Below are 25,348 nucleotides of genomic sequence, written 5' to 3'. Positions count from 1 at the left end.
GTCTCCCTATCTTTGAGAGCATATGGATGAGATGGCTCCATCAAATATTGAGAGAAAATGGTGGGCAGAGCAATCCAGCTCTTCTGCAACTGCAGCATAATCATGGCAGAACAAAAAGTGCCAGAAAGCTTCCTGCTTTCTTTCCTAGGTGATCCTGATAGCAAAAATGGTAAAGAAAGGACAAGAATGGGAGGGTGGATGTAAGGTATTTAAATGTTTCACACTTTGTCTGGTTATTCCTAAATTAAATCCAACACAGACTCTTCTTTTTTAATGCCCACTTTAGCCCACTTGAATTTCTTTACTGAAAGCCTGTAATATATTTAGCAGGAGTGCCGTTTTGTGCCCTGATGGAAATATGGACTTCCTGATAAATGTGCACTCACTCTTCCATGTAGTCAGCATTCTAATAAGTAAACAAGCAAATGAACAAAGCAACAAGTACTGTACAAACAAGTAAGCCTGTACAAATATAGCCAATGCAGGCATTTGTCACAACAAAAGGCTTCGTGTGAAACCAATTAAAGTTTGGTCAGATCAAGGCAGCATCACCAGCTGGGGGAAAAGACTCTACTCAACTAATCAAGGTCAAAGGGCTGAGCTTATTAACTTCCAAGTTTTAAGGGAGAGGCACTGTGGAGAAAAGCAGCTCAGAGATTGCTTGTTTGAACAATTTCTCTGCCCTGCAATGGGGGGAGGAGGGGAAAACCCCAAGTGTGGCACAGGATACTGTAGGGGAGAACTTTAGCCCGAGAAAAGAATTGTTTATGGAGATTCTCAATCATCCAGATCATAGTTGTCCCAAAGTTGCTTTTTCCAAAAGGTATCTGGACCTTGCTTTTTTTTCTGCCCTTTGAGAACATTTTGGTTCTCATTCAATAAGCTTCTTCAGTTCTCTGCATCGTGTGGTTTGCTTAACAACCATTTTGCCCAAACTAATTGCAGTCACTAAATGAGGATTATGTCACGTTTCCGACGTATGGGCTTTTCAAGTGACTCTGAGGCATTGTTTACCTTAAAAGTCCTTTATTTAGCCTAATACACCGACAAATGCTTGCTCGAAGGAAGCTGGAATCTGAAATCTCCGCCCCCTTGCACAATATATTAAAACAGAATTCTCCACCTTTCTAATTTTGTCATTAATCATATTCTCCAATTAAAGAATCAGTTTCCCTTCCGTTAGAAAACCCCGCCAAATTCTTATCTTCTTTAATTTCATGGCCTTGAGGTACAATCCTCCTTCTCCCTCCTCCCAGCCTTAACCCTATCTCTTAAAGCAATACACAAGTTTAACATATGAAACAGCTGCTTCTTCATCTCTTGTCAAGCAAGAACATTCGATGTTAGCAATGTTGACAGATTACCTGTAAGAGAGACAGGCAGTGCCAATAATGTATCCTATCCTTCCGGCAGCCAAAGCAACATTATCCATGGAAGCACAGGATGCTCTGGCCAGCTGCTCCTGCAGTAGGCCAGCTGGGGCCCAGTAGGCTGCCAATCTTCTGAAAAGTCCTCCATGGAACATAGTCGCATGGAAAACACCCATCAGGATCCATCTTCAGTCCTCCTCAGAGGGCTGGTCATGAAAGAGAGCCCCACGGTAAGAACATGTCTTTTGCAAAAGCTCAGTATAACTTCTTGGTCCTGGCTCTGTGGATATGCCCTAGGTCAGGGGTAGGCAACCTTGGCTCTTTTATGACTCATGGACTTCAACTCTCAGAATTCCTGAGCTATGCTGACTCAGGAATTCTGGGAGTTGAAGTCCATGAGTCATAAAAGAGCCGAGGTTGCCTACCCCTGCCCTAGGTAATCTTTGCCCAGGTCTTGGTTTACTGGTTATAGGTATACAAAATACTCAGTCTGAATAACACTTTTATCAACGTTTTCTTCTCTTTTGAAAGGGAGCCTTGTACCAACTCACATCTTCAGAGTAATAACTGAAATGGGACACTTTTATTACTAGATTACAATTACTCTTGGAATTATCAGACGTAAATCAGTTAATCGGTTAAAATAACTGGATTTCAATCGACACATACACCAATCCTGATAACACTGACCAGCATATCTGCATGAAATATCATGTAGCAATGTTATATAATTTGAGGATTTTTTTAAAAAAAATTGTTTTTTTCCAGGCTACACACACTTTGGGTTCATACTATTTTTAATATTTTATTTATATTTTTAATATGTTAACAAAATTACCATTTTAAATGGAACATTTGATAAACAAATAATGCTATAATTGTACAGGAATATTACTTAAATATTTTTTTTTAAATGCATAGTATTGCAGAAGGCTACAATCTGTTTCTCCTAAAAGAAATGGCCCTTGACACAAGTAATTGTTGGGTTCCGCTATGCACTGAGCAAGGAGGCATCTTCCTGACCAAGTGATTTCTCCTATCTTTTCTCCCCATTCAGTACGTATCTGTAGTGCAGCTCTGGAGGACACGAGAGGGAGCTGTAGTAGGACAGAGATAATGTTCTATCAAGGATGTCCCTTCTGTTGGCAGACAGATGTTGGGGGATTTCATTCAATTTATTCCTTGACTTGAATTTTAGTAGTTGAGTAGCAGTAGTAAGGTATGCATGAAAAGAAGAAAATGCTTTCAAACTCAGAACAAACTTCCACATTCTGGAATTTCTACTGAACTATTCTGGACCATATGTAGTTGAGTAGACCCAAACCCTGGACCACTTTGACTGTTTCATGGCTTAGATGAAATTAAAGGTAAATAAGGAAGCGGCTATCCTTTCCTCTCTCTCTCCTCTCAGCTTCTAGCACAACATATCGATTAGCCCACCTGCCCTATCAACGGTCTTCTCTTTCTTCTCAGCTACCCCATGTCCAATACAGTGTCTCCGTGGTCCAGTCTGTGCTTCCCATTTCCTGTTGTTTAGTTGCCTCCATCCTTGGCCTCCTCCTCAGGCCTCCTCATCCTCACCCACAATTCCTTTTTCCAGGATCAAAATTGCCTTCCCCCCCATGTACAGAGCCCCAAAATGGGTTAGCTCAGGTATGGGCCATCAAAAACAACTGTTCCATGCGCAGAACATTGCACACAACCGTAACACAATATGGCTTTCACTCCCTTCTACTCAGAAATAATATATTTAAGACATATAGTTTACATCTCTACAAATACAATAAAATGTTTAAACAAAATAAAAGACATAATTATATCAAAAGTATTCATAACTTTTTAAATAAAAAAATCTGTTCTATAAAGACTTAATGGACAAAAAGAAACAAGACTTAAATTTTCCCACTTGCAGCTGAAAAAAGATCAATCTGAATTTAGTTAATGTACTACACTAAAATAATAAAACTGATGCTCTGAGTATTGTAAAAGGAAGTTTTGTACAATGTGTGTAATTCTACTTTATATTTTAAAAGTTTATAAGGCTGCAATGTAGTGTAATTTTAACCTTGTGACCTGCATGATTCAATCATACAATATCATATGCAGTCAAATTAGTTTATATAAATGTAAAGTTACCTAAATTAAAATTCAAAGTGGGCACGGTGGAAGCACCTCATGTTTATATCCAAAGCACTTACAGATCATTATCTACTGCAATTGGCATATTATACCCAATTATATTTATCCTGTGGAAGTCAATGGACTAAAAACAATTTTAAGATGTTGCAACCAACATATCAAGTTGAATGAAAATGGGAAAATACAGCATAAATGACTGACTTTTTCCCAATTCCTCTGTGAAACCAAAATTGCATCTATTTCAGTTTAATTTGTGAAATAACATGTAATTCTATACTTTACAAATCCCACTTTAGGAATGATTTAGAAGTTAAGAGTTTGGTTACGCTTTTCAAGTTATAAGAGGTGGAGAAGGAGGATATGCAAATTCATAGTGCTTCCTTTGTCATAGTTTTTATCATGCATAAATTGGCGCTAAGGAATCAGCTGTACAAAAACATATAACAGGGATGCTTTACATAAGAAATTACAGTAAGGTTGCAAAACCTATTTTCTAAACCCTTAGGCAAGACTTGTGGCATTTTGGTTTTGCAACTTTTTTTAACCTAAAGAATAGAATACTCATAACCTGTCATGAAATTGCTGTATTTGCAAGGCACAAAAGGCTGCTAAATAAGGCAAATTTGGCACACAAAACAATCTTTCTTCTTGTTTAGATTCATCCCTGATATAAAACAAGCTGGTTATGGTGAGGATTTTTAACTTAGATAATGAACACATAGTCAAGAAAACTGGCCAACTGATGAATTATTTAAAAGAAGTATCATAATACTTTGTTCTGTTTAACAATGACAGAGCACCTAGTGGTTTAAATTTTCTGTTCTGTGCCTCTTTTGGAATTTTGAAACCACTTGCGGATAACTGTTCCAGAACTGCTGGCTACCACACACAGAGCACCTCCCACTGTCCACCATCTTGGTATATGATTAAGAAAAAGGACTTGAAAAATGAAAGCGAACACCACATCCATGGTTTTCATTATAGCAACAGGACCAGCTTTTTCAATCTGTAATGCTTTAGTAAGAAATATCTGACCGCCAAGTCCTAACAATCCAATTGATATCAGGAGAAATCTGTCTATACCACAATTGGGCAAAGTCCACGCGTCCATTATAAAAAGTGCTATTATACACACAATCAGCCCAATTATTGCATAATACCAAATGGACAAAAAGTAATGGACAGATTTTCCCACTTTTCTTAGGATCACAAAAGTTAAGGCAGCGGCTACTGCACTTGCAATGGCTGCTATAGTTCCTTTAAGGTGATCTGTGTAACTTTCTTCCATGTCGAGAACACTGGATCCAAATAGAAACGGTGGCCTTGCTATAAGCACTACTCCCGTGATTGTAATCAGGGTGAAAAGAAGATCCCAAAGACTGTATTTCTCTCTCAGGAAGATCCAGGCAAAGAAGGATGTAAAAACTGGGCTACTGAATGTAATGACGGTAGCGTCAGCAAGAGGCATCACTTGGAAAGCATAATAAACAAGGATCATTGCACCAGAGCCAAGCAATCCTCGGAGGAAAAGAACCATTCGCTTGTCCTTTGGTCCTAGGAATCCTGTTCTGAAATGAAAGAAACATGTACAGAGAGACATGATAGCTACCCTATGCTTGAGACTCAATAATCATACCCCGGTATCCCTAACACAGGGGTCTTCAAACGTGGCCCTTTTATGACTTGTGGGCTTCAATTCTCAGAATTCCTCAGCCAGCGTATCTGGCTGAGGAATTCTGGGAGCTGAAGTCCACAAGTCATAAAAGGGCCAAGTTTGAAGATGCCTGCCCTAACATCACACTATGAATTTTAGAACAAACCATGGTAAAAATTCAAATTCAAGAACAATACTCTTAGAATTGTTTCATGTAAACTCTCCTAATATCTAATCTTAGTACCTTTTATAACCTATATTCTTAACCACTGTACCAAATGCACTTTCTTTAAGGTTCTGAAGCTCATTAAACTTTCTTTCAGGTAAAATTGTTTCCAAGTTTTTTTTAAAAAAAGTTAACTGTGAGACAGGTGGCAAATACATTTGATAAATAAACAAAATAAGCATTCCCTATCTCAAATAAGCATGCTAGAGGGTATTTATTTAAGCTTGCTTAAATTCAATTATTAGAATGCCTATGGAGATTCTCACTCATCGAAATCACAGTTGTCAACTCATAGAATTAAACCAGGGGGTAGGCAACCTTGGCTTTTTTATGACTCGTGGACTTCAATTCCCAGAATTCCTGAGCCAGCTGGCTCAGAAATTCAGGGAGTTGGAGTCCACGAGTCATAAAAGAGCCAAGGTTGCCTACCCCTGAACTAAACAATCAACCACTAAGAACAGGTCCCTCACTGGCATCAATCCATCATCAAAGGGTGGCCCCAAAACATATTCAGTACTTCACATATCCTTTTCTTGACTAGATTTTTTCCCCATACAGACTAATCAACATTTTATTACTCTCCTCTGTCTTCATCTGCTACTGAGCTTGTAATTAGGAAGTTCAAACTATGAATGCCATCTTATGAAAGCTATACAAGTCCCATTCAAGTTGAATTTGACTCATGGGGACATCTATGCAATTTTCTGACCAATATTTCAAAAGTGGTTTGCCATCAAATTCTCTGGAGATTTTTTTTTTAATTTTCCAGTCTGGTCTACGAACCTGGCATTATATGCATGTATATGGCTACCCATCTCAAGTACACAATATTGGGCAGCTAACAATACTTAAAAACAGAATAAAAATACTATAACAACATTATAAATAGTAATGTAAATAGCAGGCAGGGAAAAACAACAACTAAGATCAATTGAGGTAATCCTCAATTTACAACAGTTCATTTAGTAACTGTTCAAAGTTACAACGGCACTGCAAAAAGTGACCTATGGCCATTTTTCACACTTATGACTGTTGCAGCATCCCCAGGGTCATGTGTTCAAAATTTGAATGGCAACTGGTTTGTGTTCATGACAGTTGCAGTGTTCTAGGGTCATGTGACCACCTTTTGCAACAGAAATTTTGGGCTCAGTTATGGTCGTAAGTCGAGGACTACCTGTAATTAAAATAACCATGAAATGGGCTCCCTTATTTCCTGGCAGTCTCTCATCTTGGAGGAGAGGAGCCAGATGCCGTCACCTTCATACATCTGTACAACTGTCAATTCTCTTGGGTTTGTCATGATGTGCACACCTATAGGGCCCTCACTTCCTGAAGCAGTGTCTCACAGCTGCAACTCAATGGCAACCTCAAACATTGGTGAGGTCCTTGTCTAAGATATGGATTCAGGTGAATGCATTATATATTAAGCAATGTAATGAGGCACTTTTTTATACCTTTGCTACAGAAGTATACTGAAACCAGAAGAAGAAAAGTGAAGTCTCCTGTTTTATTCACAATTCATTACTCTGTCTTCAAGTCCCTTCTCTGCAGCCCTTTTCTCTGGCTGGGAAATCCCATCGAGATAAAAATATAATCTAATAAAGTATAAATATATAAAAAAGGATAAACACGCCAACCCTGGGAGAAGCCAGGATTCTCATTCAGCCTGCTTAAGTTAGTGTATTAATCTTCTTTCCCCCAATCCTGTTTTACACAGATCTGACAGCACCTTAATTGGATTTAACTCTGCGAACATCACATTAGCTGTGCTTCAGATTTGTAAAATGCATGTCATGCATCCCGGTATCAGTTTAAAATATTGTGGAATTAAGTCATGTTAGCTGCAAAAGGTCTACCATCATACAGTGTTCTGATTAAAACTCAACATATTATACAGTTATATTTACCCATTCTACATATCCCAAAGGTGCTTTTCAAAAGGCAAGTAAACTTTTGTTATTTTTTTCTTGAAAATATTTCCCTTCTCATCCAATAAGCTTCCTCAGTTCTGACTAAGAAGCTTCTTGAATGAGAAGTAAAATGTTTCCAAGGAAACAACCAAGAAAGTCCAGTTGCCTTTAGGACAACCATGATCTGGATGATTGAAAATCTCCATAGACATATATCCATCCCATACATCTTTTGTGCATTTTAATCTTCTATGAAGTTTTTTTGTTTGTTTTTTTCACATGCAAAAGGAAGAGAATACTCACTTGAAGTATATTAATCCAGGAAGAACAAATGTTATTTGAAAAACACATCTAATAGCACTGATTTCCACTGAATGAACATCTTCAATTTTCTTTAGAAATAAAGAAGCCACAGAGAACAGGAAGGCAGATAATAATGTATAAAACAAGCCAAGCCCCGGACATCCATTTTTCTTCTTTATTCCTACAATGGGATAATTGTAGTTTTCAGTTAGTAATGGATAATTAAAAAAATAAAAAAAATATTTTTTTTATATGCATGGCGACATCTGAAGCAGAAACACTCAGGGAGAATACATTGCAGTTCTATATTGCCTGAGAGTCCCTATCCCTACAGACATTCAAATGTTAATACATATACATATATGTATACTTTTTAAATTGAAATAAAGTGAATATATAGTGGATTTATACACTATTATGAAGAATAGTTAATTCTGGGTTACACATTTGGGGAAAATTTGTTCAGACTGATAATATTAGCAGTAGGCCTCCTTAAGTAACACCAGCTGCCTGCAATTAGTGCAGGTTCGAGTCCCACCAGGCTCAAGGTTGACTCAGCCTTCCATCCTTCCGAGGTAGGTAAAATGAGGACCCAGACTGTTGGGGGCAATAAGCTGACTTTGTAAAAATGCCACTTGGGGAGGGGGCCCAAAAGCCCTAATAAGCAGGCATATACATAGAATGAAGGCTATTGCTAAGCACATTGATTTGTGCTTCTTAGATTGTAAGGCGCCCTGAGTCTTCGGAGAAGGACGGGATATAAATGGGATTAATACACACACACACACACACACACACACAGATAAATATATATATATATAGTCAAAAATGTTGAAGGCCAGTTAATCTAATAATCATTCACCTTCATTCAGAAGAAAAGAGCTCAATCAAGTAATATTTTCTTATACATAAAATAATAACAAAAGGAAAAAAAACCAATAATTCACTATATACCGAAGAAAATGATTGTAGACCACTGTCTCTCAACCTTGGTAATTTGAAAATGTGTGGCCTTCAAGTCCCGGAATTTCCCAACCAGTGTGTGTTGGCTGTGGAATTCTGGGACTTGAAGTCCACACACCTTCAAGTTGCCAAAGCTGAGAAACACTGATACTGAGTGACACACTAATAATAAATATCAGAGCCCAGACAATTATGTGAACCAAATGAAACCCAGAAACACAAAGAATATTTTATTTGTTAAATTTATATCCCATAGATCACAGGTCGGCAACCCGCGGCTCCGGAGCCGCATGCGGCTCTTTGAGCTGTCTCCTGCGGCTCCCAGCCGCCTGGTGCGCGCGCACCTCTTCGAACGGGCAGTGGTGCGCGCGCACCTCTCCAAATGGAGAGTGGCACCACCCGTTCCGAGAGGTGCGCGCGCACCTTTCCGAAGGGCGGAGGTGCGCGCACACTCGCCAAACCGCCGGCATCCCGTCCGGAGACCTGCCGCGTTCGTCAAACATTGACGAACACGGCAGCTGTGCAAATGGGATGGCGGCGGTTTGGAGAGTGCGTGCGCACTTCTCCCAAGCCGCCGCCGTCCGGAGACCTGCCGACGTTTGGGGAGGTTTGGGGAGGTGCGCGCGCACCTACGGTCGTTCGGAGAGGTGCACGTGCACCTCTCGGAATGGGTAGCGGCGCCGCTTCTTGCGAAAGCTGCCGCGGCCCGTCTGCAAAGCTGCCAAAAGCGGCAGCTTTGCAGACAGGCTGTCGCCGTCGCGCAACCGGGAACCGGTTCCATCACACATAAAAAAAAGGCAACCGCGCGCGTCCGCGCATGCGCAAGGAAAACCCGTTTTGCACATGCGCAAAATGTTTTTTGTGCATGTGCGTGCATGGACGCACGCACACGGCTCCCACTTTTTTTTATGTGTGATGGAACCGGTTCCCAGTGGCTCTTTTCCTTTTTCGAGTTGCCGACCCCTGCCATAGATCAAGGTTTTATATATACCGTGTTTCCTCAAAAAATAAGCCCTTGCTTGATTTTTGGGGGGTGGGTAAAATAATAACAAGATTTTTTGGGGGTGGGCCTAATATAAGCCCTAACCCAAAAATAAGCCCTAGTTTGGGGGCGAGGCACATGCCTAAAAATCAAGCTAGGGCGGGGGTAGGGGTATGGAGCTGCTCCATATGCCCCACACCCATTTACCTTGCAGGCAGGCCTCTTCCTTGACGGTCCATTTCTTCTGTGGCGTCTTCTGCAGCCAGGCCTGCATTTCTCAGCCACAGGCTTTTCCAGAAGGGCACTGCAGCCAAGAACCAAGCTATGGATTCAATCCATATCTTGATTCTGCAAGACCTCTGCAGCCGAGAACTGAGCTATGGATTGAATCCATAGGGGCTGTTGGTGCCGGAGGTGAGTAAAATAAGACCTGGTGCCTCTTCTGGAGGGGAAAAACAAAATAAGACCTGGTCTTATTTTCGGGGAAACACGGTAGCATTTCCTCCTCGTTTTCCCACAACAACAATTCTGTGGGATAAGTTGATCACAAAGAGAGTGACTGCTTAAAGCAGGGGTCTTCAAACTTGGCCCTCAGACATGCTGGCTGAGGAATTCTGGGAGTTGAAGTCCACAAGTCATAAAAGGGCCAAGTTTGAGGACCCCTGGCTTAAAGTTATCCACCGAGTCTCCACCAAGGGCAGACTTGGGCTTCAGCCTCCTTTTTCCTAGCTCAATATGTTAATCACTACAACATTCTCTTGGCCTTCAATTAATATATTTAGAAAGGAAAAACAGAAGAAAAAATACAACCAGAGTAATTTAGAATGACTGTAAGGGAAATACTAAGAGCTTTACTTCAAGGCTGCTAATGGATAATTAAAAAGAATCAATGTTATGAGCTAACTTCATGAGGCATAGGTTCAGAACTACTGTATGTAGCAAGAGCGCTTACTTATTTTTAGTGGCAACAAAAATTCAGGCGTTAGCATCTTTTCTGGCTAACTGTAATGGAATGTGTGGATGACCTTGGGAGAGGGTGGGAAGAGATGCTGTCTAAGGAAGCCATAAGAGAAGAGAGGTAGGAGCCCTGAGTGACTTAAGGGTCAGAAAAAGAAACTTAGGAAGGACTCACTTTAAATGATCAAGCTAGTAAAAGTCTGTACCTTGAGTTTTGCAAGGTTGATGTCAGATCTCCCAAATAAACCAGTCAGGAGGCACAACTAAATGAACTAATTCTACTTTATTGCAAACTAATTCTACTTTATTCTGTTTATTACATTAACAGAATCTTGCAACATTCTCAAGGACTCAGGATGGTCAGGACCAGTTAATTAATACATGCTCAACATCCAACAGTAAAAAGAAACAAGAAGTTCTGGGACAATGTATGCATCTTTTTCTTCTTTCTAAAGAACTTGCTGAAGACAGAGAAGGTAATCCGAGAATTTTCTTAGGACCTGGCTGCTTCCAGAAACTGCATATAGTACTCTTAGGAAAGCAAATAATGCTTTGCAATTATTTTTCCCTCTCCCCTGTTCTGGATTAGTTCATCTAAGGTGATTAAACAAGGCAAAGATATGTCTTGGGATTTAGTGACTGAAACAAAGCATGATTTGGCGAGCTGCTTCTGCCAGTTGCTAGGCAATGAGGAATTAAACCTGAAACTTGAGCATCACTGTTTTCTAATACTGAACAGCTGTGAGTGCAAGGTGACAAAATATAGAAGGTCATGGCCTCCCCACCTCAGATCATGTAGATCTGTGCTAAAATCAGCTTTGAACCAGCAGTGAACTTTCCATTTTGAAAAGACTGAATCTCGAATCACTGGTGACACTAATGCGCTTAAAATTAATAACTATGCTTGATATGAGAAATTAAACATGGATTTTTACAGTATCGTGATTCAGTAGATCTAGCATCCAATATCCACAAATGAAAAATAAGTATTGTATTTCTTACAGGTGGTCTGTGGAGAGGTCAAAAAAGTCAAGATGGCAATCACAAATTCCACACCTTTGTATATCATCGATGTTGTACATGGGCACGAGACTCTTGATCTCTTTTCTACAAATGTCCCTGAGTTCTTACATGTTTAAGAAAATAAAGCTGGGGATAAAGTCTTTAAAGACTTCCTACTGTAAAAAGGGTAATAAAATTATGTTATATATTAGATCAGTACTTTTGCCATTTATATCCATTTGTCAAAAATTGTAGTGGTTTTAAAAAAAGCAATTTTTTTACAGGTTTTGTGAGAGGCAACTTGACAATAAAATGCTGCCCGGCATTGATAATCTCTTTGTCTGATTTTAAGAGATCTTCATATGTTGTGTTTTGTTTTACTCATCAGAGACACACAAACTGACAAATGATATCATTGGAATATAAAAATCGGCACATTCAACTATTTCCTCTCCTTTTTCCAGCTTTCAAAGAAAGGCCCTTTTTCAAGAATAAAGGTAAAGGTAAAGGTTCCCCCGCACATGCGTGCTAGTCGTTTCCGACTCTAGGGGCCGGTGCTCATCTCCGTTTCAAAGCCGAAGAGCCAGCGCTTGTCCGAGGACGTCTCCGTGGTCATGTGGCTGGCATGACTAGACACCAAAGGTGCATGGAATGCTGTTACCTTCCCACCGTAGTGGTCCCTAATTTTCTACTTGCATTTCTACGTGCTTTTGAACTGCTAGGTTGGCAGAAGCTGGGATGAGTAACAGGCACTCACTCTGCTATGCGGCACTCGGGATTCGACCTGCCAAACTGCCGACCTTCTGATCATAATTCCCAGTTGCTAATACTGAGTGACATAGCCTGCTTGGAGCAAAACAGGCTGAGATCTAGACATCCAGCTATCCAGCACTTGTAAATGATTTGAACACTCACAACATATGGAAACAACATGGATACAAAATTGCCCTCCACAATTTGAAGTTTTCGCTGTATCTTAGAAAAACCAGCCCCATGCACTATGGACAACACTGAACCAAATTTGCACTGGTTGTGATTGATGTGCAGAAGCCCTCTGTAAGTGGAACAAAATATCATCACCAAATTGTGATTGTGGGGCCAAAAAATAAACAATCCAACACATTGAGACAGAGTGTTAAAACAGAGCCTAGAATGGAGATTTCGCTGATTTCCTGTCTGCGACAAATGAAGTAAAAAATTATATTTGCAACTTAGACTCATGTTTGTTATCTTCCTGTTAGGAGTTCAGATTTTATATTCTGTTTTGTATTTTACCCGTGTTCCTTTTACTGAAATATGATATGAATGTGCCATATGATAGATAGCTAGGTGGACAAATACAATAAATTTTATTTATTTTATTTTATTTTAATCCCATTTATATCCCGCCCTTCTCCGAAGACTCAGGGCGGCTTACAATTTAAGCACAAACCAATGTGCTTAGCAATAGCCTTCATTCTATGTATATGCCTGCTTATTAGGGCTTTCGCCCCCCCCCAAAGCGGCATTATTACAAAGTCAGCTTATTGCCCCCAAAATAAATATCCACTGTTCTTTTTTATCAATGCATGTCCAAATGTCAAGAAACAGAAGACAAAAATGACAGGCAGAAAGATGCTACAGTCACTGACCAATTCAAAACCAAAACCATATTCAGAGCAGCAAATAAAAACCACAGAAAAACATAATAATAGTAGCCTACATTTTGGTGTGCCCAAAATGTGACCTATTATACAAACAGCAAAACAAAACTTAGCCATGTTCAGAGAAATAAAATCACATTAATCAGACAGTTACAACTTTAAATAAACTGAATCTGGATAACCTCAAAATCAGACTATGGTAGATGGGGATTTGTTAACTGACAGAATAACAGAATAGGGTTGGTAGGGTTCTTGGAGGTCATCTAGTCCAACCCCCTGGTCAGGAAGGAACCCTATACTATTTCAGACAATGGTTGTCTTTCAGTGTTGGAGTACCCACAACTTCTGGAGGCAAGTTGTTCCACTGACTGATTGTTCTAACTGTCAGGAAATTTCTCCTTAGTTCTAGGTTGCTTCTCTCCTTGTTAACTGCATTCAGGCATCTTTATAATAAGGATAGCACACAGCAAAATGTGGGTTAATGTTTCAGGAACTCCTTTCCCACAATATGATACTCTGTAATTTCCATTCAAAAATTGTGGTTGGAACATTAAATCTTGCCATTTAAGATGTAAAATCTCATAATTACCAGGCAAATCAGTGACATTTTTTATAAATTGAAAGAAAATGCTTATATTTGCTAGTAACGTGCAAATATTTACATTTCAGAAATGGATAGAAATCTTTTTTGCAACCAGAGCCTGTTTCTTTTACGGCATCTGAGAATTGCAGCAGCGATGGTGCTGTTATCCCTATAGAGGATGGATTGAAATGTTCAGTCTATCTGGGTGGTAAGATTGGAGAGATTTAGTTAACTTTATTCAGTTAATGAAGATACAGCAGTTAATGTAAAGAACAGCACGGAGATTAGCAGAGGATAACCACACCTACGTTCAGCCTTTTTTAAAAAAAAACAAAAAAACCCTAATGACTCATGCTACGGAAAATCGACAACTAGTTGGCATGTTTTAGGAGCACTTCTCCTTTGATCACAAATATGGGTCTGGGGAAGATCATATACTGACAATAGCTTACCCATTCCAGATTCCCCTTAAAAATAATTACTTGAATCTTATCAATCTAGGAAGTTAAAAAAACATTAAAGAAGCAGGCAAGGGTAAATCAGTTCCATACTGAAGGTGTCTATGAAGTCACTAAGAGGCGAGCTTAACTCAAATCAGACTACCGTATCTTTTTGTCTAGCTTAGAAGATCATTGCATTTAAAGACTTATTCGATAATAAATTGATATCTGATGATTTAAACTTAACCTAGTTGTTCTTTAAGAGAGATTTAATGTTTGAAAGATCTGATAAAAAGACGTTCTTGACTTACAGTTAACAATTGTTCATAGTTACAATTGACTCTTAAAAGGTACAGTACATACGGCTGTCCTCGAAGTTATGACTGCGCCCCCAAGGTCATGCGATTGCATTTCGAGTGCTTAGCAACCGGCTCACAATCATGATCAGTTGCAGTATACTGCAGTCATATGAGATTTGGGATGTTTTTTTCCATTTTCCAGCTGAAAAACACCCATTTGATATGATAGATTCATTTAACAACTAGGTGGTTTGATTAATGCTCACACTGACTTGCTTTATCATCATCATAAAAATGGTCATAGAAGTCCAATCATATGGTGTCTTAATTTATGGCCGAAATTTCAGGCTCAATTATGGTTGTACATCAAGTGCTACTTGTACCACAATTAAAACATTAGTCGTTATTTACCACCATTTTAGCCACCCCAGGTTTAACCCCCCCACTGGAAAACTTTTAATCAGAATTAGAAATTTTAATTAGCGGAGTTATTTGTTGCATTTGAACAGTATTTAAGATTATTTTAAAATAAAATGTTAACATTGATGTGATAAGGAGTCACTATTGCAGAGGTAGGCAACCTTGGCTCTTTTATGACTCGTGGACTTCAACTCCCAGAATTCCTGAGCCAGCTGTACTGGCTCAGGAGTTCTGGGAGTTGAAGTCCACGAGTCATAAAAGAGCCAACGTTGCCTACCCCTGCACTATTGTAACATATAGAAATAAATAGTTCATAAAAATAGCAGTGATCAGTGCAAGAAACAACTCATCCTCTAAACCAGGGATGGTAAATTACTTTTCCCAAGGTAAATTTCCCAAAAGTAAATTACTTTTCCCACCTCAGAAACTGAGATTGCTGTGGAGGGCCAAACCAATAGGCCTGTGAAGTACACAGATATGCACACACTTACATAAATTAAAAAAAAACACATAGCAATTGCCTTTAAAATAAAAGCAATTCATGCAGGCCGGACGTGGTCAGAAGTGCCTTGGGGGCCATAAAAAACGTTGGTTTAGACGCAGGGGTAGGCAGCCTTGGCTCTTTTATGACTTGTGGACTTCAACTCCCAGAATTCCTGAGTCAGCATGGCTCAGCTTGGAAACCTCTCCCTTTCCCCTCAGCGTGGCTGGCTCCGGAATTCTGGGCGTTGAACTCCATGAGTTGTAAAAGAGCCAAGGTTGCCTACCCCTGCTCCAGACCATGGTTGTCCCGAAGGTGCTTTTTCAAAAGGCAACTTCTCATCCAGCAAGCTTCTTGAGTTCTGACTTCTAGGATGAGAAGTGAAACGTTTTCAAGGAAAAACAAAGTCCAGTTGCCTTTTGAAAAAGTACCTTTGGGACCGCAAGCCACATCTTAGGTTGGAACGGGACAACTCACCTCAGTCAATTTGTCACAGCCAACTCGCCATGGCCAACTGGCCATGGGGCAACTCACTGCAGGACAATTCAACAATTCAATTTAATTATTTTAAAGTAATTAAAAATATTTTAATTACATAGCTGGCTCAGCAATTCTGGGAGTTGAAGTCCACGAGTCATAAAAGAGCCAAGGCTGCCTACCCCTGCGTCTAAACCAAACATTTTTCATTATTGCCAACTTTAAGTCTATGGACTTTAATTCCCAGAACTCCCAGTCAGCCATTCTGACATTTGAACTACATACAACGTAAAAGTTGCCAACGTTGAGAAACATTGCTGTAAACTGTGCTTTTTGAGACTGTACTTCATCCCTGGATTCAACTTCTTGGCCTGTCAACTGCATTGACTTTCCTGTCAGAAAAATAATAATAATTTCTCCTTATTTTATACTTTGACTTCTGGCTAAGTTTTGTTTTACTTGCCCCAATTCCAAGCTTGGAAGAAATTATATACAAGTCAACAATCATTTCTTAAACTTTCTAAACTAGCTCATGGATTGTTTGGTGTTTTGTTTAATTAAATTAGGCATAGAAATGAAGGAGCAGTGGCAGAATGAGATACAGTTGGGAAAAAGGACAAGAGGTGACTACAATGCATATGCAATGGCAACTTTGGGACAATGGCATATATCTGAAATCTCAAGCAGACTACATGCAACCTCTGGAAGTATGCTGTACACTTTAAACGACTTAAAAACCATTTGTTTAGTAACCATCTGAATTTAAATGGCACTGAAAAAAGTGATTTTTGACCACTTTTCACACTTATGATTGTTGCAGCTTCCCTGTGGTCATGTGATCAAAATTTGGGCACTTGATAACTGATATGTATTTATGATGGTTACAGTGTCCCAGGATCACGTGACCACCATTTGTAAACTTCCCAGCTGGTTTCTGACAGGCAGTGTCAATGGGGGGAAGCAAGATTCGCTTAACGACTGCATGCTTCACTTAACAACTGCAGAGATTCACTTAACTGGGGTGAAACTCTTAACAACTGCCTTACTTAGCAATGCAAATTTTGGGCTCGAATGATATCTAAGTCAATGACTACCTGTAACAAAGAAAACAAAATTATGTATCCAATAAGTCTTTCCTCGTTCAGCAGAAGAGAGGAACACTGAAGTCAAAGGTTTCACTGAGACTCACAAAAATCTGTGACTCATTGTAACTTTGGTGTTCCAATTCAGGTCATTTTTGTTTTTATTTGTGGCAGATATGCCTTTTTTTTGTCTTTACTTCTACTTAGCAACTATGGGAGAAAATACTAACATTACACCAGTATTTCCCATGTAGCACCCCACAGTACAGATGTACACGTTGTCTTGTGCATCAGTTGAGGCCTTTCCTGGATCAGGAGTCCTTGCACTCCAGTTATTCAAGCTCTGGTCATCTTGTGTTTGGACTACTGCAATGTGTCCTACATGGGGCTACCCTTGAAGAGCATTTGTAAGCTTCAACTGGTGCAGACTGCAGTGGCACGGGCAGTTTTGGGGGCTCCTACAGTGGACCACGCTACGCGGTTTGCTTCTGAGTGCAATTTGTCAGAGCACGCACAATCTTATTGTGCTGAGGTAACCCAGGAGTAAATACAGTAAACAGTGGTTTGTATTAAATGGTGGTTTATATTACAATATCTACAAATGTACTAGAAACAAAATACATACATGTGGTGATAATTCAGCAAACTCCGATACACAGCAGGAATTACAGCAGGAAACAGACAAGAAAGAGAGAACACAGCAGCAGAGACTTCCCTTTTATACTCCTGCTCTTAAAGGGATAAACACACCTGCTGAGTCATCCCTGATTGCATCATCCACCTTACATTACATTACATTAGCTGTTTAGCCTTTAAATAATTATCAAAGTGTTGGTTATTATCTTGAAAGCCCTGTCACACCCCAATGGGACTGGCCCACCCCACCCACGCTGGCAGAGGAGGTATGCTGCAGACTCCGAATTTTGATTGGTTGGGTCCAGGAGAAGGGCCTTCTCTGCCTTGGCTCCTGCCCTTTGGAACAACTTACCCTCTGAGGTGAGATTGGCTCCCGCCCTTCTGACCTTCTATAAAGGCCTGAAGTCCTGGTTCTGCCAGATGGCTTTGGGCCCCAACGGGGGGAATGGTTGATGAATTAACAGGCAATCCCAACCTTCCTCCCTGAACATCCTGCTCCCTCCCTCAATATCTTTTAACTATAATTCTATCTTAATTCAATTTTTATCATTTTAGAAATATTTATATTTTATAGTTTTAATGCTATAATCTACCAAGAGTCACTCCGAAACCAGATGGGCGGCACATAATTCTAATAAATAAATAAATCTAATAAACCATCAAACAAAGAAATGTGTTGCCCTGTATCTGAAGTGCATTTAGCTGGGGAAAAAGAAGCAGTGAGCTCCTACTTACATGCATGTTTCTTTTTTAAAATGCAAACAGTTTGGCCCTTAACCTACTTATACAGATCGTATCTTCTCCATAATAAATTCACAATTCTTTCAACCACCAGTCATCTCTCTGTCCTGCACGCAAGGTGGTTCACTCTTTCTCAGTAATACAAAAAAAAATGATTCAAAGCAGTGCACAAAATATTAACTTAATACATATCCAAGGCATCTTGCATCTCAAGCATATTACAATTGGAACTGTACGTGCACATCTCAGTTTAATCAAGTCATTTCAATCTAGATTGTTCATACAGGAACAGACAGGACCATTTGACATCTGATTAATTATACCCACTGCAAACTTGTTTTCATCTCAATTGAATTATTTTCCTAGTTTTCTCATTATACAACAAAGGCCCACGTTAATGGGTACTGTTTATTTTCATATTATATTAAAGTAGGGATGCTCAAAATGAACTACAGCTGATGAAAGAAATACAAACCAGGCTGACCTTGAAGAATAAAACATCAGGTTAATGTTTAGCCAGTCTATTTGATTATCAGAAAAAAATAAGGTGCCAAATAGTGGAATAGTGGAATAGTTAAAGTGGATCACAATCCAAGGAATTACAAGGTTCAAGCCTCCTTCTCTGAAGTACAATATGGCAGGGTTTCCTAACCTTGGTAAGTTTAAGACACATGGACTTCAACTCCCAGAATTCCTCAGACTGCACATTGAAGGCCATGCATTTTAAAGCTGCCAATGTCAGGAAACCTTGCCATATAGTAAAAGCCTTTGAAACTTACTTCTCTATCAAAAGCATCGAGTCCCTGTTAACAAAGAGAAAACCCTTACATTACCAACAGATACAGTACGATGCAAAAGTGTTAGGCAGTTGTGTAAAAATGATGTAGATTAAAAATGCTTTCAGAAATAGAAGTGTTAATAGTTTATCAATTAACAAAATGGAAAGTAAATAAACAGAAGAGAAATCCAAACAAAATCAATATTTGGGGCGATCACCCTTTGCTTTCAAAATAACATCAATTCTTCTAGGTACACTTGCATCCAGTTTTTGAAGGAACTCAGCAAGGTTCCTTCAAAGTTGTTCCAAACTTCTTGGAGAATAACCACAGATCTTCTGGGGATGTAGGCTGCCTCCACCGATTCTGTCTGTTCATGTAATTCCACACAGATTCTAATCTATGATGTTGAGATCGGGGGTGGGGGGTGGGGTGGGGTGGGGTGGGAAACCATCACTTCCAGGGTTTCTTCTACTTCTTTATTCTTAATGACATTGGCTGCATGTTTGGGGCTGTTGTCCTGCTGCAGAATAAATTTGGGGCCAATCCCACGCTTCCCTGATGGTATGGCATGATGGATAAGTATCTGCCTGTATTTCTCAGCATTGATCTTTGATCATTGATCCTGACCAAATCTCCTAGTCCATTTGCAGAAATGCCTCCCCAGACTTGCAAGGAACCTCCACCATGCTTCATTGTTGCCTGCAGACACACAATGTGATGGTTTTCGCGGATGCCTCTCCAGATGCCAGTTCGGATGAGGGTGAGCCAGTTCCAGGCATATCAGAAGGGAATGTGGAGGAATGTCAGGAGGTTGACAGAGGCTCTAGGACAGGAGCGGTAAAGCCGAGTACTGCACTGTAGAGCAATCACAGGAGGAGCGACCAGACAAGTGGTTGGCTGCGCTAGGGAAAGGAGGGGCACAACTGCAGTGGGGAGGCCCAGAGGAGAGTGCACACAGCTGCAGCTGGCCAGTGGGGATGAGGAAGAACTGCCTCTCCTCCTGATCCAGGGCTGAGAAGACACAGGCACAACGGAGGTCAGCCAGTGTTTCAATTCCACTCTTCAGTATATCAATACTTCCAGCATTTCCTCATTTCAGTTTCATTCCAATTTCATTCAATTTTCTGGAAGTTTATTTATTTATTTATTTATTAATTAAATTTTTATACCGCCCTTCTCCCGAAGGACTCAGGGCGGTGTACAGGGCAATAAATATCAAAATATAAATACAAAAGTTAAAAAAGAAGTTAAAAAGAATTAAATAATTATGCCCAATATAATACAATAATAAAACTGTGTTAAAACTAAATCCAACCCCAAACCCATCAGACCAGGCCAGATTGTTCAAATAAATAAGTTTTAAAATCGCGCCGGAAGGAGCGAAGGTCGGGGGCCATCCGGAGCTCAACCGGCAAGCGGTTCCATAGGTCTGGCGCGCCCACAGAGAACGCCCTCCCCCTGGGGGCCACCAATCGACATTCTCTGATCGAAGGCACCCTGAGGAGGCCCACTCTGTGGAAGAGCACTGGACGGAGGGAAGTTGATGCCGGTAGCAGGTGCTGCCGTAAGTAATCCGTTACTTCACCTACTTCCAAAACATTTTTTCCATTAAAGTTGCTCAATTTCTGTACCTCTTTTAATCTTAATCACTCTATGTTCTCATTGAATAGTCTTCTAAATCCTAATCCCTGGGCTGCAGCCCATTACTGGGCCACGAGCTGTTTGGAACAGGGGCATGGAAGTGGCGGGTGAGCGTGCACACATGCACTCATGTCTCCACTAGCACGAGCAGTGTCTGTGTATGCATGCACAAACACTTGTGCCTGCCACTTGTGCAAATTGAGTTGTGCGCACATGCACACACTTAACTGCCACTCACACAGAACCATCCCTTTCTCCCCTTCCTGCCAGTTCGCAAAGCCAGGGAAGCTCTGTTCTAAATTATCTCTTTCTCTGTAATCATATTATACGTCTTCTTCTAATCCTCATTTTTTACAGCAGTCACTCACTCTTATGTACTTTTCTTCATCCACAGCCTCTTTCACTTCATCATTGTACAATGTTTCCTTCTTCATCCTTCCCAGTAGCATAATTCCCACATACTTCTGTAATACTCTATATCAGGGTGACAAACTGCCAGCCCACAGGCCGGTCACATCACAAGGAAACCGCCCCCACGCCATTGCCGGTAATGGAGAAAAAGCTCCGATACATGTCTGCTCTATAGCAATGTTTCTCAACTTTGAACACTTGAAAATGTGTGGACTTCATCTTCCAGAATTCCTTTCACTCTGCTCCATGCAGCTCCTGCATGCTCTTTCTATTCGTTCTACCGCGAGATGAATCTGCTATTTTTTCCCCAAATGAAAGACTATGCCATTGCTTCACACTGCCAAAATAAATATAATATAATAAAGGAACTTTTCATTCAGCTGTTTTCAACAAGCCCAGCAAATTGCTACACTTTTTGCATTATCTATCTTTTCAATGTAAACTTTAAGAATGGAGTAAGATAATATTTTCCAAACACAATGTTCTACTGACATTGGATCTTAAAATATAATCATACTTTCAACACAGCTTTGAAAAGGCAACATTATACCCTTGATAGAAATTTAAAATTCAAGTTGACTTCATAATTACACTGAGGAACAGAGATGTCATTTTTACTCAGGATCAAGTCTGGCTAGAGATTGACAGAAGTTAACATATTTCTGTGTATGAATGAATAAATTACACATAAAAGCACAAAATGCTCTAAGACATTATGAGCCTGTATCCAAAATACTTTTTCTTCCCACAGGAGATGCATTCAATCATAAACATTCCAATCTATACATATTTTATAGAAAGGTTTGATATGTCGAGTCAAATCTTTAGTATGGTCACATACCAGCACAGATTCAATACTGTATAAGTTTATGTATAAACTTAAAGCCATCTCTTACAGATATTACATAATGGAGAGCAGTGTCAGATAATAATGAACAAAACTACAAGTAATAATTCTCATTTAATGATTGGTCACTTAATGACCATTTAAAGTTACAGTGAAACCCCCCCACCCAAAGTTACTTACATCCCATCCTCAAAGTTACAACAAACACACACACACACACACACACACACACACAGAGAGAGAGAGAGAGCACATTTTGGGTACTTGGCAACTAGCTTGTATTTACAACTAGTTGCATCATCCCACAGTGATCCCACAATTGCACCTTTTTGCCAGTTTCCAGCAAAAACTATCCATTCAAGAGAATAGATTTGCTTAATGACCATGTACTTTGCTTAATAACCATGGTGATTTGCCTTATGACCATTATACAAATGATTGTAAAAATCAAGTCAGGCCACATGGTGATCTGCTTAGCAATCACAATGACTTATGACAAAAATTCTGGGCTCAATTGTAGTTAAGTAAGGACTATTTATATGTCATGTTTAAACCAGATATAGTCCTCAGCCACTATCAAACAAGATGAAACAGTCAATTATGGGATTAGTTAGGATGGTACCATTTTTGCTTAAGACAATAAAACATCTTTGTCTCCACTTGCAATCTCAAATGATACAATCCAGGTATTTTGTTTACTATTTGAAAATGAAGCCAAGCTATTCAAAGATATCACACAAGGCAAAAAAGATACTATATGCCAGGACAGTATTTCTTAAATTCTCATATTAATTGTGTCAGTAAGAAAAATCAAAAGTATATGCCAAGAAGCTTTAGGAACTATGTATAGTACTGAAATTCTTAACAATACCTGAAGATTCTATGAGGATTTTATTTGGATGTTAAAGTTTATACAATATAATTGCATTTGCTAAAAGAAATAGAAGTTCATCTGCTCTAATATAAAAAGTTATAATTTGCTCTTTGCCTGTGACTTAAAGATTTAAAAATGAATGAATACACAAAAGCACACTATATATACAAAGCTAATTGAATGGGAAATATTAGTTTCTGCTTTTCTACAGTAATATGCTTAGGTTGAACATCAATTAAAATATATATTTATGTGAATTTGCATGGATATGTATATACATATATGTACATCTATATATGCATGTATATGTATATAAATGTATACAAATAATTATATTTACAAAGAATGAGAATACGGGCAATTTAATACCATTATTCTGTAACATATTCCGTATTACTATAGGTCCAGACCAGAGACTCATGATACATGATTTCAAAATTAACAAATGAAATTATCCCACAGCAAAATTTAATAGTTTGTAAAAAAAACTATTTTAGTATAAAAATAATCTGCTAGAAAGGCAGGGGCGTCAAACTCAATTTCATTGAGGGCCGCATCAGCATTGCGGTTGCCCTCAGGGGCCCAGGTGGGTGTGGCCTGGGTGGGTGTGGCCTACTGTGTGGGCATGGCTAAAGTGTGTATGGCCTACTGGGTGGGCATGACCAGCTCTACATCGTTCGCATCAAGGGTGCCTATGGGGGCCTGGGCAGGAGTGGGACAGATCTGAGGGTCTCTGGCAGGAGGAGGGTCTCTGGGCCAGGGCCAAGGCAGTTCCCTCGCTGTTTCCAGGATGGCTTCGCGGGCCGGATCTGGCCCCCGGGCCTTGTTTTTGACATGTCTGTGCTAGATGATTTTACAGGACTTTATGTATGTATGTACATATGCATGCATGCATGTATGCAGCTACACTGCCCATCTCACCTAAGTGACTATGGGTTGTTTTCAAACCTATTAAATAAAATGTGTAAACTTAGTTTACAAACTAAATAATAGTAATCGTAACTTTTACAGTAATTAACCTGGAACTAAAGTTTCCTGATTCAATACAAACATGATTTTTTTTTCCATTAGAAGGATAAGACACAGTAAGGCATAAGGTCATGTGTTAAATTAATTTAGATGAGTCGTTACGCATTTAAAGGAAGGTTTGTTTACCTTTACCACTTTGTGTGAAGAAGGGATGCTAAACCGCGTTCAAACTATTGTAGTTCTGGGCCCAAGAGTGCTGAATAAATGGGTTACAGTAAATACGGATTCAGGACGTATAGAAACCTCCCCCTCCTCCCCCCAAGAATTCATATTTCCATAAATTTTGTAACTTAGACAAAAGCGAAAAATGAAAAATCTAAAAAAATGCAGAGCTGGGCAGGGCTTTCGGGAGGTAAGTGCTATAAAACGTTGGGCAGCGTTCGGTTTCTTGGCACTCTAATCCTAATCCACTGAGTTTTTTTGTTTGTTTGTTTTTTTATTGTGGTGGTGGTTTTGTCTTGGTTTTGTTTTGTTTTTATTATATTTGTATACCGCCCTTCTCCTGAAGGACTCAAGGACTCAAGGCGGTGAACAGGGCACATATAAAAGTACAGAATACAAAAATTAAAAAAGAATTAAATAAGAGCCCAGCTAAAACAGTAAAAAAAAAAAATCTAAAAATCCCCAATAAAAACCCCAGGTTTTGTTATTCTCCACGAACCCTAGAGATAACCTCTCTCTCTTTTTTTTTTTAAACTCAACGTTTTCAAATCAGCCAACCTCGTTTACTCCTTTGGGGGACTCCCCCCCCCCGCCCCGTCCGAATTGTTTAGCCCAGGGGTCTTCAAACTTGGCCCTTTTATGACTTGTGGACTTCAACTCCCAGAATTCCTCAGCCAGCAAAGCTGGCTGAGGAATTCTGGGAGTTGAAGTCCACAAGTCATAAAAGGGCCAAGTTTGAAGACCCCTGGTTTAGCCGGATTTGTCAAAAGTTGGAGGAAACCTAAGAAAGGAGGCATCTCTTCGGGGACGGGCTGGGACTCGCCCGTCGCCCAGGCAGAAGCGGCTGCTCAGCCTCGCCTTAATAGCCGGAGGGCACCTAACAGAGCGGAGCCCGTTGTTTTTCGGCGCCCCGGGCGGAGGTCAAGGACAGAAGCGCAATGAGAGGAGCGCAGGAACGGGGGACAACAATCTCGGCGCCCGCTAAGCCGGCTCACCGAAGAGCCCCCGGCGCTTTGCCTCCTCACCCACCGGGTATCCAGGAGCAGGTCCAGGAGGGGCAGGAGCTCTCGCCGCCCGGCTTGCCAGCGCCCGCCGCTTCCACGTCGTGAACCTGAAAAGGGCAGGGCTGCTCCGGGGCACCTCCGTCCTCCTCCTCCTCCCGGGTGCCGGGTTCCTCCTGCCCGAGCTCCCATGGCTCAGCCGCCTCTGGCCCGCCGGCGATGGGACCGTCGGCGTCTTCCCCGCCGGCCTGACCCTGCACCATGAGGAATCGGCCAGCAGTTGCTTCCAACTGGTT

At 40.2% G+C, this 25,348-nt stretch overlaps 1 protein-coding gene across 2 annotated transcripts; it reads right to left on the bottom strand.

Moving 5' to 3' along the window:
- SLC35G1 (solute carrier family 35 member G1) lies at window positions 1–25,348 on the bottom strand. 2 transcript variants are annotated; one of them, XM_081330137.1, is made up of 3 exons: window positions 25,081–25,348; window positions 7,603–7,783; window positions 1–154 (listed from the first exon to the last, which is right to left on the bottom strand). In XM_081330137.1, exons 1-3 carry the CDS (start codon window positions 25,313–25,315, stop codon window positions 145–147), a joined length of 426 nt encoding a protein of 141 aa, XP_081186263.1. In that variant the 5' UTR covers window positions 25,316–25,348; the 3' UTR covers window positions 1–144. The 2 variants fall into 2 exon arrangements, with proteins under 2 accessions (XP_081186263.1, XP_081186262.1); XM_081330136.1 differs by lacking the exon at window positions 1–154 and adding an exon at window positions 1,955–5,077.

This window comes from Vipera berus (assembly GCF_964194415.1).
Source record: "Vipera berus genome assembly, chromosome: 5".
NCBI lineage: Eukaryota > Metazoa > Chordata > Lepidosauria > Squamata > Viperidae > Vipera > Vipera berus.
Note: the sequence above shows the minus strand (reverse complement) of the source record. Positions and strands in the feature narration are given on the sequence as shown.

Excerpts from the sequence above, each read along its gene's own strand:
- SLC35G1 (XM_081330136.1), bottom strand. The coding sequence starts at position 25,315 with ATGGTGCAGGGTCAGGCCGGCGGGGAAGACGCCGACGGTCCCATCGCC. Across the intron at positions 7,784-25,080 it reads GACCTGCTCCTGGATACCCG|GAATAAAGAAGAAAAATGGA; the intron begins GTGGGTGAGGAG and ends ATCCCATTGTAG. Across the intron at positions 5,078-7,602 it reads CCTGGATTAATATACTTCAA|AACAGGATTCCTAGGACCAA; the intron begins GTGAGTATTCTC and ends CTTTCATTTCAG.